This window comes from Alosa sapidissima, chromosome 9, assembly GCF_018492685.1.
Source record: "Alosa sapidissima isolate fAloSap1 chromosome 9, fAloSap1.pri, whole genome shotgun sequence".
Classification (NCBI taxonomy): Eukaryota; Metazoa; Chordata; class Actinopteri; order Clupeiformes; family Clupeidae; genus Alosa; species Alosa sapidissima.
Genome location: NC_055965.1, coordinates 3,224,120 through 3,240,204, shown reverse-complemented (window position 1 = coordinate 3,240,204; position 16,085 = coordinate 3,224,120). Strand labels below are relative to the sequence as shown.

The 16,085-nt window shown below is 46.4% G+C and overlaps 1 protein-coding gene across 2 annotated transcripts in view; it reads left to right on the top strand.

The window, feature by feature from the left end:
* myh10 (myosin, heavy chain 10, non-muscle) overlaps positions 1–16,085 on the top strand; it is a 56,087-nt gene that overhangs the window by 24,805 nt on the left and 15,197 nt on the right. Inside the window, exons 6-17 of one of the 2 annotated variants that reach the window (XM_042105608.1) lie at positions 553–582; positions 1,549–1,566; positions 6,163–6,255; positions 6,847–6,910; positions 7,387–7,485; positions 7,725–7,868; positions 8,132–8,227; positions 9,743–9,861; positions 10,639–10,791; positions 12,451–12,624; positions 12,867–13,040; positions 14,114–14,228. In XM_042105608.1, the coding sequence (XP_041961542.1) occupies positions 553–582; positions 1,549–1,566; positions 6,163–6,255; positions 6,847–6,910; positions 7,387–7,485; positions 7,725–7,868; positions 8,132–8,227; positions 9,743–9,861; positions 10,639–10,791; positions 12,451–12,624; positions 12,867–13,040; positions 14,114–14,228 (1,279 nt within the window). The remainder of the gene's footprint in view (positions 1–552; positions 583–1,548; positions 1,567–6,162; positions 6,256–6,846; positions 6,911–7,386; positions 7,486–7,724; positions 7,869–8,131; positions 8,228–9,742; positions 9,862–10,638; positions 10,792–12,450; positions 12,625–12,866; positions 13,041–14,113; positions 14,229–16,085) is intronic. The other variant, XM_042105609.1, reaches the window with a different exon arrangement.

Sequence of the window (16,085 nt, the reverse complement as noted above, 5' to 3'; positions counted from 1 at the left end):
GTCCTCCCTCGTCTGTGTGTCCACCTTGTCACTCACCACTACTGTGTCCACTGGCTGCTGTCGTTGACGATGACCGCAGGGCTACTCCACTGTGTGGTGGAGTGGAGTGGAGTGGCCTGGCTGAAGGAGGTCCATGGCAGGAAATCGCCTGAAAAACAGCTTAAATCCCAATTCAGTAAAGAAGTTGCTAAACAGTCATTAAAGGTGCATACAGTGCAGTGGGCCACGGAACCAGGCGCTTCCCTCTGGGGGGGGTGAATGTAGCCTGGCGTGAAGTCACTTCTGTCCCAGACCTGTACAGCCATTATCATTGGCTGTCAAACAGCTGCAAAGCATGGGCCTTAGCATTAACGGACCCACATCATGTGAGGAGAAGTGCTTTGACTTTTGGAGACAGGCTGGGAGACAGTGCACATAAGCTGCCGGTTCCCTGCAGTAATAAACCATGCTGTTGTTCTGCACTGTGTTTCTGAGTGGGACCTCTGGCTTACCCACTCACTGTGCTCTGGCAGTCGCCTCTAACACTGACATTTGTTTATTTGCAATGAACAGCCAGAGTCGCCAAAAGCAGTGAAGCTACAGGCAAGTGTTTCATGTCCTTTCCATGCTGTTAATCTGAGTATATTTGCATGCATTACTAACGTTGTAGTTCGGAAAAAGGGTCAATTTGACGTGTTTGTTTGCGCTGAAAGCCCTTCTGCTCTTAGAGTAGACGTGCGTAGATGCATTCAGCGGGCTTTTTATCCCTTCTGTTGAAATGCATTAACAATAATACATTTAGAGAAAAATGCTTTGCAGATTTCTTACACGGGGAAGCTAATCTGGTCCTGGGTCTTCCCCTATAGAGCTCAATTTAAGAATCAAGCAGTTTAGCCATCTGTGCAAGCAAACAAAGACAAACAAATATTGGGGGATTGACCTATTTTCAAAAATGTTTGGGGTCACAATGGTTGGTAGAAAATCAGATTTAACTTTTGCATGCATTTTGTAAAATACTTTGCAAATACTAAGATGTATTCTGTATCATTGAATTGCATATATTGGCTTCCAACTCATGATTCCAGTAATTCTTGATTGAAATGCCTGTAAATATAAGAATATTTTCTCTCTCCCAAGCATGTACTATTTGATGATTTCAAATCCCTGCAGTGCCTCTTACCACAACTTTTTAATCAGCTTAATAATGATTCTAGATGTCAGTTTTTTTTTAATGTGTTTGTTTTGAAATATGGATGTGAACTGAATAGGATGTTTGTGATAAAGTATAATAGTGTTGTAATTATGTAGTAGGATTTTAGTAGTCTGAGTAGGTAATGTTTAAGAAGATTTGAAAGTAGAGGTGGCTTAGGTAGTCATGGGAAAAACCTGAGGACACACTTGCTCCCAGTTAGCAACCTGCTGGTCCCATTTAGCAGGAGGCACTTTTGTCTCTCAGTGCTCTCACTTAACTGTTGCCCCTCTTACCTTGTGTTCATGTATTTGTGTTTCCATGATCATTAACACTTGTTTGTTTCCATGATAACATTTGAAACTGCCCACTGACTACAGAGTGGATCCCTGTTTTATGTGAGTAGCATGTAGAGCCTGTTCCTTTACTCACACACCTCACAGTACAATACTGAAGCCAAAGCATCAGGGGCCCAAAGTGTGTATGTCCTTCTGATGCTGATGGGGGTCCATGGGAACTGCTTTCTTCCATCTCTTTCTGGCATTTGATCTAACTCACCCCTCAGTCTTACACTTGATTTATTGTGCTGCTTAATTTAAATAGACACTGTTGCATGAGTAGAACTGTTTTAATATTTAAGTGCTGAGTGTTTTGTGTCCGTTCCCAGAACATCTGTCCCCATCCCCATAGTCCAGTGTTGCCTGTGTTGTTCGTGTGCGTATAGCAGCGAAGCGTGCAGCGTGTTCTGCTTTCAACTGTAGCACTGCCGTGAAAGCTCCCCGCTGCTTGAACTTGAACTCTTCTGTAGAGCCACATTCCGTGGCGATAGCCTGCAGTTCTTCAGCTCTCAGTGGCCTGATGTCCAGATGGAGACTCTTTGTCCACCCCTCCTCTCCTCGCGTCCAGCTTGGCCAGGGGTGATGTCACAGGAGATCAGCTCGGTCCCGCTAGAGGCCGCGGCCTGCCAGACAAGCCCGCTTTATTAAGAGTCTGTCCGAGTAACCGCAGCCGGACTGAGAAGAGAACAGAGAGAGCCAAGAGGAACCGATGGAGCCAAAGCCCCCACATGCAGCTCCAGTTCAGGGGGGGGCCATTCCATTTCACATTCCCATTCCCATATGCTCACTCGGATATGATGTCCCCTGGTCATGAGCATAATGTGTCTCGCCCAGATGTTGCGGTATTTCTGGCTGCGTCACATTTATCTATGAAATGCCTTTTGTTAACCGCAATACTGACCAACTGCTCTGGTTACTTAAACGTAGAAGACAAAGCCCTGGCCCTGAGGGCCCGTTAGGAGGCCCCAGGTGACCTGTGGGTGGACACGATCAAATAGAGAGGAGACAGAGTTGCAGAACTGCACTGGCTTGAACTGCAAGTGATCACAGATGAGATATTGAAATGGTTCAGGTTGGGAATAATGGCTGGATTTACTGGGAGTGTACAAGCCTTCTGAATTTCTTCTAAGCAGAACTTTCCAGACTTTGAGGCATGAGTAATTCACCTCATTTGAAATTAAATGTTCAACCTTTGGTCAGTTTCTCCAGTGAAATACAGCACAGTAAGTTTTATGACGTTTGCTTTCTGTGAGGCCCCTTGCTCTACTGTCATCACGGTCTGAGCTCGCCATAAAGTGATGAGAGATGATTTTATGTGTGTGTAAAGATCTCCGGTGCAGTCTGCAGTAAGTCAGTCCTGTTCTGCTGGACCACATAAGCCAGAACAGCCAAGCTGCCTAGTCCACTGGTCTCAACCCACTGCTGTGTGGCCGGTACCCCACATCTGGAGTTGAGAGTTCCAGTTGCAGCGTGCTGTCTGGGACACACATGTGAGCCGTAGATGGTCTACAGATTTACTGTTTCTGTGAGCTGAGCTCTGCTCAGTTAACTGTGGGACAGCCACCATCACTTTTCTGTTGTTTTGGTAAATATATTGACAGAAAGGTCGATGTGAATTTGTAGATAGTGATTCTAAAGGGAAACAGTGCTGTTACTCTGTGCTGTGGTTACTGTTGTACTATACAAGCTCAAAGTCCAATTTGGATCGTCTGTTGTTTGTGATTTACGGACAACTTGAAGGAGAGGAGGTAACTGCTTTCCCTTGTGCATGGTTTTAAACAACTCGGCCCCTTTTCTTGCAGAATTAGCTGTGAATTAGCCTGCTGATTTGGAGGAGATGCCTGGGCATCACCATGGCAGCGCAGACCAGAGAGGCATCTGGGTCAGGCCCCTAATGCCTGTCAATTGGACCCCCGCTGCTGTTTGTCGTCGTCCTCCATTTTTACCCGATTTATACTCACCACCCCCCACCCCGAGGTTCTGCAGTTTGATTGGGCGCTGAGTTCATTGCTAGCAGCCTAAAGAATTACAGTGTTAGTGTCTGCAGTTGTATGGACACAGTGTTTGTGTCTGCAGTAGTATGGACACAGTGTTTGTGTCTGCAGTTGTATGGACACAGTGTTTGTGTCTGCAGTAGTATGGACACAGTGTTTGTGTCTGCAGTTGTATGGACACAGTGTTTGTGTCTGCAGTAGTATGGACACAGTGTTTGTGTCTGCAGTTGTATGGACACAGTGTTTGTGTCTGCAGTAGTATGGACACAGTGTTTGTGTCTGCAGTTGTATGGACACAGAGAAAAACAAATCTAAGATTTGGAGCTTTGTGAGTGACAGACAAAATTTCAATAGAAATTGTGTTTACTACATACAAAGCTATTTTACCCATAACAACATTGTGTATCCATTTTCAGTGCTTAATTAAGTCTCTGTGGAACTGTCAAGCAATTGATGTGATTGGCCCTGAAGTTTATTTCCTAGGCCTGAATAAGCACTCTTGAGTGTAAATGTTGAGCTAAATGAAGCCCTTGAATACTCTGGCTTTGGTGGGGCAACTTTTTATTCAATTTCGGAGTTGATTTTCTAGCTGTCTTGTTTAATTTCCTCTTCAGTCAGACTCTACAAGACGAGCCAGTGCCATTCAGGCATACAAGGAGAAGTTTATAATTATGTGCCTCAAGGGCTCGCAATTGGGGGGATTATCAAAACCGAAACCGCAAATCTCCCGGAGCCCATCCGTAAACCTATGGAAGATTTGTGTTTTTACCCGACGTAATGGGAAAGTCATTAATACATCAGCAGCACCCCAAAGCCAAAGGGAAAATCTGCCTCAAATCTGCCTCCTCTCCCTCGTGTGTGACGGCCTCCTGGGCCTCCACTGCTGTGGCTGGACGGCAGAGTGGTGACGTTACGCCACCTGTCCAGATTTCCTCTCGGGCGGCCCGGAGCCCTAGTCCCTGTCTGAGGTGTGAGTGAAAAGGCAGGTCCGTATCCCCTCGGGGGGGAGTCTTTAGGATTGACACTTTCTGGTTTGACCTGGCCAATATGAGGCTTCCTGCTGTGGATTTGACATGTCTCTGGCTGGTGGAATCCAGGCGAAGGCATTTTGTAAGCCACGCATTATCTTATGGGCTAAAAGACAATCTGAGTAATGAACCAGATTGCTAGCAGTTGATAGCTGATAAGAATATGGGTCACCCCCCCACCACACCCCACCCCCAGCATTGGTCAATTTCAAGTAATTTTCCAAGTTATCATTTGGGCTTACCATATGCTATATTTCTTTACGTGTCACAGACCTATAATAATTAAATCCTACTGTGAACACATGGTTTCTTGAGCTATTTGCCATGGAGACCTTGTTTATTCGTAAAAGACGGCTCCCTCTTTGAGGTGAGGCCTCAGCTCCAGATGGCCCTGTGTGCTGGCCTGAATATGATTTGTTGAAGTGAACCATATGCCACGCCGCGGAAATGTCTGTAGTGGTTTCTAGAGCAACAGAAGTCTCACACAAGCGCGGCTCTCCAGAGGTGTGCAGTGATATTGTGTGAACAGGCCATAGAGAACACTTCCATTTCTGCTCTGACATCACCACGTTACTCAGGTTTTAAACGTGACCCTGCCACGAGAGCGGCTCTCAGAGTAGTGGGCACCTAAGAAAGCAAGAACTCCTATGACTATGACCATCCTATGACTAAACTGCATCAGACACATAGGAATGTACAGAGATGTACTATAGGGATGTGCATATGAATCATTTAAAATAAACCGGCAGTGTTATTCTGTTATTATTTGGTTATTTGCGTTACCAACACTGCTATTTTGTGGGTGCATTATCAAGAGCATAATGTGGATAGTTTCTGGTCTTTCTGGCACGGCATCCCCAGCAATGAATCACCGAATAGGGAAATTGATATTCGTGTAGTATATTTCGAACCAGTTATTCCACAATCTGCGCACTGCACACCCCTGATGGAAATCTGTCTGCATTGTGAGTTACGCAGTGGCTGTGTAATTCAGTACGTTTTAAGCCAATGGAAGAGTCAGAGTCTGTCTTGTGTTAGGATCTGAAGACCACTAGGCTTAAAGACAAGGACATTGGAAGAATGTTCCTTCAAGGATAAGTGTTTCATAAGCACTTCAGTCTTTTCTCGCTTCTCTCATGTTTCTCCATTGCTCTCCTGCCCATTCACTTCTTGCTCAGTTCCACCCACTGGTATGAACATGCAAAGATCATAAGCTTCAGTCATATAGGAGATGTACCATTGAATTAGATAGGACCCATTAAGTAACATGTGGTCACAAATCGTCTAGTCTCGCTTGTGCTTGTGTGCTCCAGATTTTGCAGCAATGTCTTTTGCTCTCCTCTCATATTTCCTCTTTAGTCTTTCTCTCGCTCCTTCCGTACCGATAGCTGTCTCCCTGTGTGTCCTCGTAGCTTTCCTCGGGAGGAGTGGGTTACCTTGATGGGTCACGAGCTCCCCGTGGCAGCTGTATGGGCTGAGCATGACTCAGGGTGTAGGCTAATGGAGGGGGGTGTTGACGTATGATATTGAATGTTGATGAAGTGATGATGTATGAAGTTGGGTGCAGATGTTGAGGGTTGAGGGGTGGGTGCAGCAGCAGGGCCTTGCGTTAAAGTCCCTCTCTCTGTCCGCAGGGCGAGCTGGAACGGCAGCTCTTACAGGCCAACCCCATCCTGGAGTCCTTCGGCAACGCCAAGACAGTCAAGAATGACAACTCGTCACGCTTCGTGAGTCATACAATATTGTGCAGTTTCAAACAGTGCCATTTTGTATGTTTTGTTTTTTTTTTGTTTTTTTTACAGCACCAACACCTTTATGTAGCATAGCGTCCTCGTTCAGATAGTTCAGCTCATGCACAGTAGACCTATAGCTCTTGTCTCTACCTCCTAAATGGCCTCTAGTCATGCAGCCTTTTGCTGGCAGATTTCAGAGCTGTCAGGGCACTTTGAGGATCACACGTCAAATTGGAGTCTGAGGAATTTGATTATCCTGGTCTTCCTGCAGATAATCATTGCAGGGGCTTTCCACATGAATGCGAGCGTCTGCTAATCATTAATGGCCATTCTGGGTCTGGCTTGAGTTTAGTCAAGAGCAGCTCTGCTCTGCAGCTCTCTGCTGTGCGTGGTGATGAACCAGGCTAAGGCTAATTGCCCAGAGTGATGAAAAACAGTGGTGCTCCACTTCAGAGGGAGACAGAAGGCCATGCATGTTGGTGTTGGAGGTAGATAGGAATGATGTAAGAAGCCAAACACAAGGAAAGGAAGGCAGTCATGACTCATACAGCAATTAATGTAACCAACATTTCGTCTCTCCCTTAGGGAAAGTTCATCCGGATCAACTTTGATGTCACTGGATACATCGTTGGGGCCAATATTGAGACTTGTATCCTTTTAATTATAGTATGCTCTGATGTTTAAGTAGAGAATGATGACGACAGATGTACAACATATTGCCTAATGTTTACCTCTCATTTATTAGTTAATTGCTTTGACTGGTCAATGGTTTTAATTTGCCTTCTCTCAGACAGACATTGGTGGTGTTATTTCAGGTTGAGATGGATGTATAATATGCTTCTCCATGGTAGTTCTGGGCCAGTGCATTACATTATACATTCATATTCCAGCCCATAATGTGATTCATGTGTTTGATCAGTGTGAGGCACAGCGAGTGAGTCCAGACAGTCGAGGAAAGTGATAAGCCACAAGCAAAACTCCTGCTCAGCAATAAAACCAAAGATGTGTTGATATACAGTAACACTTCTTTTCCATCACTGCTGCCCGCAAACGTATCCCTTTCAGCCCCCAGAGGTCCGTAGCTTTCTCTCCTTCTTTGAAGAGTTCCTTGACCGTGCCAATCAGACCTTCTGGAAAAATCCAGAGCCATCCGCCAAGCCAAAGACGAGCGCACCTTCCACATCTTCTACCAGCTGCTGTCCGGCGCTGGGGAGCACCTCAAATGTGAGTCCCAGTCCTGCGGTGGCGTGCGGCCGGCCGCCAGCCTGGCCCCTCCTCCCATTCCCCACCGCCTGCCTCATGTCCACTGACAGGAATATGGCCGTAGATCTCATTACTGGACAGTTACGGTTGAAAGTATTGAGTTACTGGACCGTAGCTTGCTGTGGTTTGTTGGTCTGTTTCTTTGTTGCCAGGTGGCGATCTATAGACGTGTCTGATGAATGTGTCTGTTCTCTTGCCAGCTGATCTGCTCCTGGACGGCTTCAACAGCTACCGATTCCTCTGCAACGGCAACGTTACTATCCCCGGCCAGCAGGACAAGGACAACTTCCAGGAGACCATGGAGGCCATGCGCATCATGAGTTTTACTCACGAGGAGATCGTGGGTAAGGACACACACACACACATACACACACACACACACACACACACACACACACACACACAGCCATGCAGAAATATAACATATGAACAGATATGAACAAATATTATTTGTTTTTTCTTTCACACACATCCATGAGCAAATGCGCTTTTCAGAACAGTAAACAGTCCAAAAACGTACTTAATGAGTAAAACAGTTTGTACTATTTAATAATAATATATATTAATCAATCACTGATTTTATTGCTCTCTTCTCCTGTATTTGCAGCCATGCTAAAGGTGGTGTCCTCCGTGCTGCAGTTTGGCAACATCACCTTCAAGAAGGAGAGAAACACAGACCAGGCGTCCATGCCTGAGAACACAGGTACACTGCCGTACGCCGCCTGCGCTTGCTTACCACTCAACCTCCGACACTAAAGTTGGGCCCGTATCCGTTTCGGAACATTCTCAAATTCCATGAGACTCAAGAGACATCTGGTTTCTCCTTGAGTTATGGAGTTCATTTCACGTTGTCTACGCTCATAAACGTCTCAGGGTTGCGGACGGCGTGTTGAGCTGCATACCACCGGGGTGACGCTCAGGAAGGCCCCATCCAATCGGAATGATGGAGAGTCCCGCCGTCTGCAGGACGCGGCCACTCCTGGCCTCCACAGCACCTTCCTCTGGCGCCGTCCAGCGCTGGGCCAATCCCAGTAGTGAAAACAGACTGGGTGGAAGCACTTGAAAAGACATCGAGAGCCTTCAAAAGGCTGCCCAGTCCAGTCAAGTGGTCAGCAGTTGGTTTGGTCAGAAAAAATTAGCCCCGAAAAGATTTCCTGAAGGTTCTTGGCATTGCCTTAGATTTGTCATTGCCATCCAGTTTTGAGTTTCAGAATAAATGAAATGAAACAATGAAGGATGAAACGAGAGAGCGAGCTGAATGACGTGTCCCCTTCACCTCGTATTGCTGCAGTGTGAGGGAGACTCTGATGCATCTGAATTGACAGCTGGAGCTCAAATGACCCAGACTGGGCTGTGCTCAGAGTGCACCGCTGGAGAGTATCGCTCTATTAATAGTGACCGACAGTGAATTTGATCAGAGCTGAGGTACCAGAGTGTCCCTGGCGCTGAATACCGACATGTCCCCTCTGTCTGATCCTGGAGACACAGTGCAGCTCCAGTGAGGAGACCGGGGTCTGCCAGCAGGTCCTGGGCCTGACCTGGACCGTCGCCACCACTCGCTCGCCGGCTCACTCGGCTCCAAATGTTCGGTGAGTCGGCGCTCTCCTCGGTGCCTGTGATGACAGGCTGGACGTCTCGCTGGCTCCATCTCGGGGGAAGATGGAGAAATCGCCCTTAAATCAGCCGCACTGCCCCTCTGGGGGCCATAAACAGCAAGCGCTTAGCCGCCTTCCCCTCGCATTCCGCACGGCTTACTCAGCCGACAGGAGGAATTACTCGGGCTCGCGCCGCCGTTAAGGCTGGGGTCTGGGCGATATTGTCAGTGGGGGAGAGAGGCTGAGGCTGAGGCTGCGGAGGTTGAGGAGTGTTGGCAGGGTGCCAGGAGTAGATCTGGTGGTCCCTGTCTCAAGTGGGCCTCGCTCTGGAAACTTTCCGTACTTCCGATAGGGTCTGCCTGCACCAGGGCGGACATTCAAGTGGTGTTGGAAAAGTAAGAGAGGTATTTGAAAGGTTTCCTCTCCACAAGTCCAAAGTAATCATCATTTAAAAAATAGGCTTCCCCCCGTTAATGTATTTTGTCTTTTTAAGATATCTAGGCTGAAGTTAATATTGACAGCATAAAGTTGTAATTGCCTTTTCTAAGTAAACTCAAGTGAAGATGAATGAGACGCTACTGTAATCTGTGTCTGTACTAAAACCTTTCCCTCTTCCCCACCAGCTGCTCAAAAGCTCTGTCACCTGCTCGGGCTGAATGTGATGGAGTTCACCCGTGCCATCCTGTCCCCCAGGATTAAGGTGGGCAGGGATTACGTCCAGAAGGCTCAGACAAAAGAACAGGTATGACCTCCCCTCATTACACTCTAGTGCTCACCAGCAACCCTGCTGATGCAACAGCATCACCTGCCCTCAGGCCTCAGGCCTACACTGTACTACCTTAGTGTCTGTCAGTCTGTCAACTGACTCACAACATCCATCTCTCTCTCCGTCACTCATCCCTGGTCCTCTATGTCCTTCATGTCCATTATGGGATGGCACATTTGGTCTCATCTCAGCAGGAGTCTTTTCACCCTCATTTCTGCAGTCAAAACTTAAAACCAGCAGAGTGAAAGTAGAACACATTTTTTCAGTATATTTACGTTTCATTCTTTCTGTCTTGTTTCACTCAACTCCTCGTTCCAGTTCATCTGTATGAGATGTGAAACCCCTCTATGTGTATTTAAAGACATGAGCTCCCCCTCGAGTTGTAGCCATCCCAGTGACCCTAATCAGAGTTCACAAATGACTGGGGCATAATGAAGCGCAACTGAACCAGCGCTCCAGGGCCCATCTGTCACGTCTCTCCCCCTCTCTCCTTCACACATAGCTGAGCCGTCACACTTCTCGTGTTTTCCTCCTGTCAGTATTGGCCGCCTTATTTTTTTACTCCAGAGGTGACCCGATCTCATTTGACTTGGTGGCTTTGGTGTTTATCATGAGTCAGGATGAGAGTCTGTCTGCTTTGTTTTTTTGTCCTCTATCCACTCGGATCATAATGCTCAGGCCTCACCTGCTTTCTGTCAAATCTGTTAATGAATTACTGTGAATTGTGTGTGTGTGTGTGTGTGTGTTACACAGGCGGATTTTGCAGTGGAGGCCCTTGCCAAAGCCACATACGAGAGGCTGTTCCGCTGGCTCGTGCACCGCATCAACAAAGCCCTGGACAGGACCAAGCGCCAGGGCGCCTCCTTTATCGGCATCCTGGACATCGCCGGCTTTGAGATATTCCAGGTTTGACATTCCAGACAATAGCATGTCATTTGTCATTCCCTTTCCGGCACTAAGTGCCTTCGAGGCTCTCGTGAGTGCAGTATTGATTTTGGATCTCCGATGTTTAGATGAATTGATTCAGGGTTTTGCTTGGTCTGATTTTTGAGCCCGAGATGGTTGGCACCGAAAGATGGCATGCAATTTCAGGATTGTGGTCTCGTTTGAGTTCTCTAATGAGACAGACCAAAGCTGTCAGGTTCGTGTGCTAATACTGAACTGAGATCAGATCTGCTTTATGAGACAAGAATCTCCCGTCTTTGTGAGTTTGCTTCGTTTTGATGTCCTCAGATGTACCTCATTATTATGCACTCACCACTTGCTCCAGACTCCAGTCACTTTGCTCTCATAGGGCAACTCATGAGAAAGTGTTTCAGTGAAGGAAACTGTCTCCATGTCTTTGTGTGCAGACCCACAGTAGGACAGATGTTTCCATGTCTCTGTGTGCAGACCCACAGTAGGACAGATGTCTCCATGTCTCTGTGTGCAGACCCACAGTAGGGCAGATGTCTCCATGTCTCTGTGTGCAGACCCACAGTAGGGCAGATGTCTCCATGTCTCTGTGTGCAGACCCACAGTAGGACAGATGTCTCCATGTCTCTGTGTGCAGACCCACAGTAGGGCAGATGTCTCCATGTCTCTGTGTGCAGACCCACAGTAGGGCAGATGTCTCCATGTCTCTGTGTGCAGACCCACAGTAGGGCAGATGTCTCCATGTCTCTGTGTGCAGACCCACAGTAGGGCAGATGTCTCCATGTCTCTGTGTGCAGACCCAGATGTCTCACCCAGAGCCCCCGGTCGTCTGCAGGGTTAACTCCTCGGCCTGCTGCTCTTGTTTACGTTATCGGAGCCAAAAGAACAAAAAAGCAAATTAAAGTGGCAGCAATCAAGTAATGTAAACAAATTAGACATAATCAGCATCGGTCATAGGGGAAGGGAAATTGCCTTTGACTTGAAAATGTTGAGGAAGTACAGTTGTAAACATCTGCTCATAGTGTAGTGCTTTTACAGTATTCTGTTTCATCCACTTTCTATCTTTGATAAGGAGCCTTCGGGAAATTGCTAGGAGATTACTGCAAATATTTGTATAAATATATGAAAAAGGTTTTTGATTGTTTAAATTTGATGAATGTGCTCTGGGTATGTGTGCCAGCATACCAGGCAGTCTGGGAATAGTGTCAATAGGTTCAGTTGGAGCAGATCTGCAGTTCAGCTCTGATGCAAGATATTCTGGAGATGATAATGAAGTCTTACAAAATTATTTAAGACAAATCAGGGAGTGCTGTTGCCAGGTCAAAGATGGTACTAAAAGACAAGGTGCTCAGTGGAGTCATCTAAAACTGTTTATAAATGATCTTATTTAAAACCTGCCTACAGTATGTGAACACATTGCCTTAGCACACTCATGTTTTAATAAAGGTTTTTTGTTTTAGTGCCGTGGCGTTTTTCCTCTTTCTTTTTTCTGATGTACCAGTGAGGAAAATGACATTATGCTGACACAATTATGCTGAGTAACTGCTGCAGATCCTTACTGAGCACTCAATCCTTTGGTTCTTTACCGTGTGTCCATCCAAGTCTCACTTTGTCTGTCTGTCTTTTCACTTTGGTCTCCCTCTTTTACAGCTCAACTCCTTCGAGCAGCTCTGCATTAACTACACCAACGAGAAGCTGCAGCAGCTGTTCAACCACACCATGTTCGTCCTGGAGCAGGAAGAGTACCAGAGGGAGGGCATCGAGTGGAACTTCATCGACTTCGGCCTGGACCTGCAGCCCTGCATTGACCTCATCGAGAGGCCTGTAAGTGACAATGTTTTTGTACAAGTTTGAAACATGTAAGTCATTAACCGCAAATCTCTTAGAATTGAACCTCAAAACTGCTCATCATGTTTGAAGTGTTCTACAAAAGGATGAATTAATCATTATGAAGCATGAATTCATTAACTTAATCTTCTCTTTACAGTGGTTCTCTTTACCACTGTCAAAGTTGATCTAATACAGTCCCGTCACTTTATATTGATACACTCTCTGCTGTTCTGCAGGCCAACCCTCCAGGTATCTTGGCCCTGCTGGACGAGGAGTGCTGGTTCCCCAAAGCCACGGACAAAACATTTGTGGACAAGCTGATCCAGGAGCAGGGAACGCACACTAAGTTCCAGAAGCCCAAACAGCTGAAGGACAAGGCCGACTTCTGCATCATCCACTACGCAGGCAAGGTACGCTCTCACAAGACGCTCTCTCGTCACAGCACTCAGACTCATCTGTCATGTTTAGGGAGATGTTGGAGAGATACCTGGAACAGTATCCATCTTGGAGAAGTTTCCAGCAGGTTTTCCTGCCATGTCCCCCTCAGCATCTCCTGAAAGAGCAGCTCTCAGGCCGCGTGTGATGCAAATGGTTTGGTATGCCTGCACAGCCATGAAAACCATTCTATAGTGTATTTCTTTCCTGAGAGCAACTCAACAGGTGGTATAGAGGAAACATATCTGAAGATAGATTGCATAGTGTATCGAGTTCCACATAAGTTCCACTCCAGTTTAGCTCTCTCCAGCTTTAGTTCGCTGATGAATGCCATGTCAGATCTTCGATTAGAAAAACATTTGGAATGTTGTCCTGTTTTGGGCCATCTGAGAGTCCTCTTATGCAACAGCAAAAATCTAGCTGTTGATCACGGTCACCAGGGCTCACATCTGGTCCTGATCAGCCACTCGCTATAGTAACGAGATATTACATTAAAGAGAGGTTTTTTGAATTCCAGCCATTGGGAGGTCTTGTATGGGTGAGGACAGAGTGGACCATGTCGGCCGGTTTATTTTCGAGTTTGGACACGCTCTCGGCCCACGCCCTGTGTGTGGACCTCCCACTGAGAGATGTTTGGATACATGATAAAGTGGAGAGGAAATGTAATGTGACCAGCAAAATATTACAGCTTTGTATTAAACCATGTCATGTTGTTTTTCTGTTTTTCTAGAATTGTTTTCATCACATTTGGACACAAGTTCATTGTCCCCACCTAGTTTTGCTGTTCTGTGGACCTCCTCCTGTTTCAATAGATGATACAGGAAATGTACTGTGAATAACAAGATTGTTTTTGAAGCGTATAGTTAAGTCCAAATCGCTCTCCTTTTTATGAGTCACAATCACATCACCAACCGGTCTTTTTCTTTGGGCAGATGGCAACTGTTTTTATTTATCAAATTATTTCCCGTATGTTATGAATACAGTATGAGTCCCCTGTAACCATTCTGGATGTGCTTCACATGAGCTGTGTCCATCCCCCGTCTCCCAGGTGGACTACAAGGCGGACGAGTGGCTGATGAAGAACATGGACCCGCTGAACGACAACGTGGCCACACTGCTGCACCAGTCCACCGACAAATTCGTGGCCGAGCTGTGGAAAGACGGTAAGATGGCCCTAATGAAGCTCCATAGCCCAAGCCCCACCCGCACTCGCCCAGACATGAGGAGCATTAAGTGGCTGCCGCCTCCCTCCGTTAGGAAGAAAGAGGCTGTTGTCTGCCCACGTGCCCTGTCTGTCTGTCTGCTCTGCTCCGTCTGCCATGGCAGATGCATCACTAGGTCAATGTCTGCTCATGTCAATGGCTGAATTGACGGAGTCTTTCCCCCTCAGAGATTACAATTATTAGGAACAATAAAAGTCTCCTTCCTGCTTCTGTGAACCCCAGCTCTGTTCTAAACAGTTGACTGGCTGAAAGATGGCCATTTTGTTCAGTTTGTAAAAATTGAGGAAGTAGCTCTTTAGAAAAGTGGCCAGAATGTGGAAATGGTGTATTAAAGAAGGAGATGGCCAAGAAATTACTTTTGTATTGAGAGCTGCCACAAGTTACAGGAGGAGAAAGCTAGCACTTTATGAAACCCAAATGTATTTTCTGCTGGGGATCGAAAGGGTCAGTTAATAAAGTAATAATATTGGTATAAAGTATTGTTGCAATGTCGACTAGATAACACATAGTTGACTGTGCTATGCTGCTATGTACTGTCTGTGTATGTCTTATCTATATTGATATGTTTCTTTTTTTATTTTTATTTTTTTCCTGCCCCCCTCAACCATAGAGATTCAGAATATACAAAGAGCGTCATTCTATGACGTCTCTAGCCTTCATGAGGCTCCAGGTGAATGTGGACTGTGCTGTAGGTGTCTGCTTACCAGCGCATTGTGTCCCCTCAGACGACCCCTCTCTGCTTCTAGGCCTGCATGTCCCCTGTCCCTCTCTGTCTAACGTAGAGAGCTGAGGCCTGCGCCCTTCAGCAATTCTCCTCTGGGTGGGGGGGGGGGGGGGGAATAAACATTTTTGTTGTTTTCTCTGAGAGAGCAAATCCACTCAGTCATCAAAGCTGCTCCTGAAACATAACAAATCAGTGTGGTTTGGGTTTTGTGTAGATAAATACATGTTGCAGTAACCGAAACAAACCAAACATCAAAACATCAGCAGTTCATAACTCCGACATGAACTTGCATCTGTTGATGTCTGAAGACATCTGACTGCTACTGCCCTGACCACCCTCACTTTGAGGTGGCCTCCTGATGTGGGCCTGTTCTGTCTATGCACACATGTACGTGCACGGCTGCCTGCTTACACCAAAATGTCAGACGGCATTCTGTGCCGGCAGCAGAGGAGAGACCACTTAGAGTGAGGGGAGAAGGAATTCCATAGTGTGTCGCGCTCGGAGCGGAACAATAAGCGGCTTGTTCCATCGGAATCCAAATGACCCCCAGACCCTTCCATCAGCACCAGTACACCAAAAGCGTCTCCACGGGGCCAAGGGAGGTCAGCCAGTAAACCGTTAAACCAACTCTTTTATCTGCTTTTATTCATCAGAGAAAAACACAAGGCACACCAGATGGCCAATCCTGGAGAGGTTTAACTTGATGGAATGATCTATGGCAATAATGTACTGATAGTAGGGTCCTCGTGTATTTTTATATTTTGTTCGCCAATTACCTACTAGTTTGCTAGTTTTTTTTTTTTTTTTTTCATCAAAAGATGTACAAAGCCAGACTGCCAACTCCAAACCGTGACAGGCAAGCAGTTTCTAGCGAACTTGACCTATTCATTGGAGAAGAACGTAGAAGACGACTGTTCCGAATTCCTGCTCCCTAAATTTAGAACAGTTATCTTTTTAGTTCACTGGGACTTGCCCGTCTAGAATCCAGGTCATCGTTGCAATCTACGTTATGAATGCAGTCTGAAGTCTTTGCAGTCTGGAGTTAATTCTCAATCCTAATTTTGTCTAGTGAC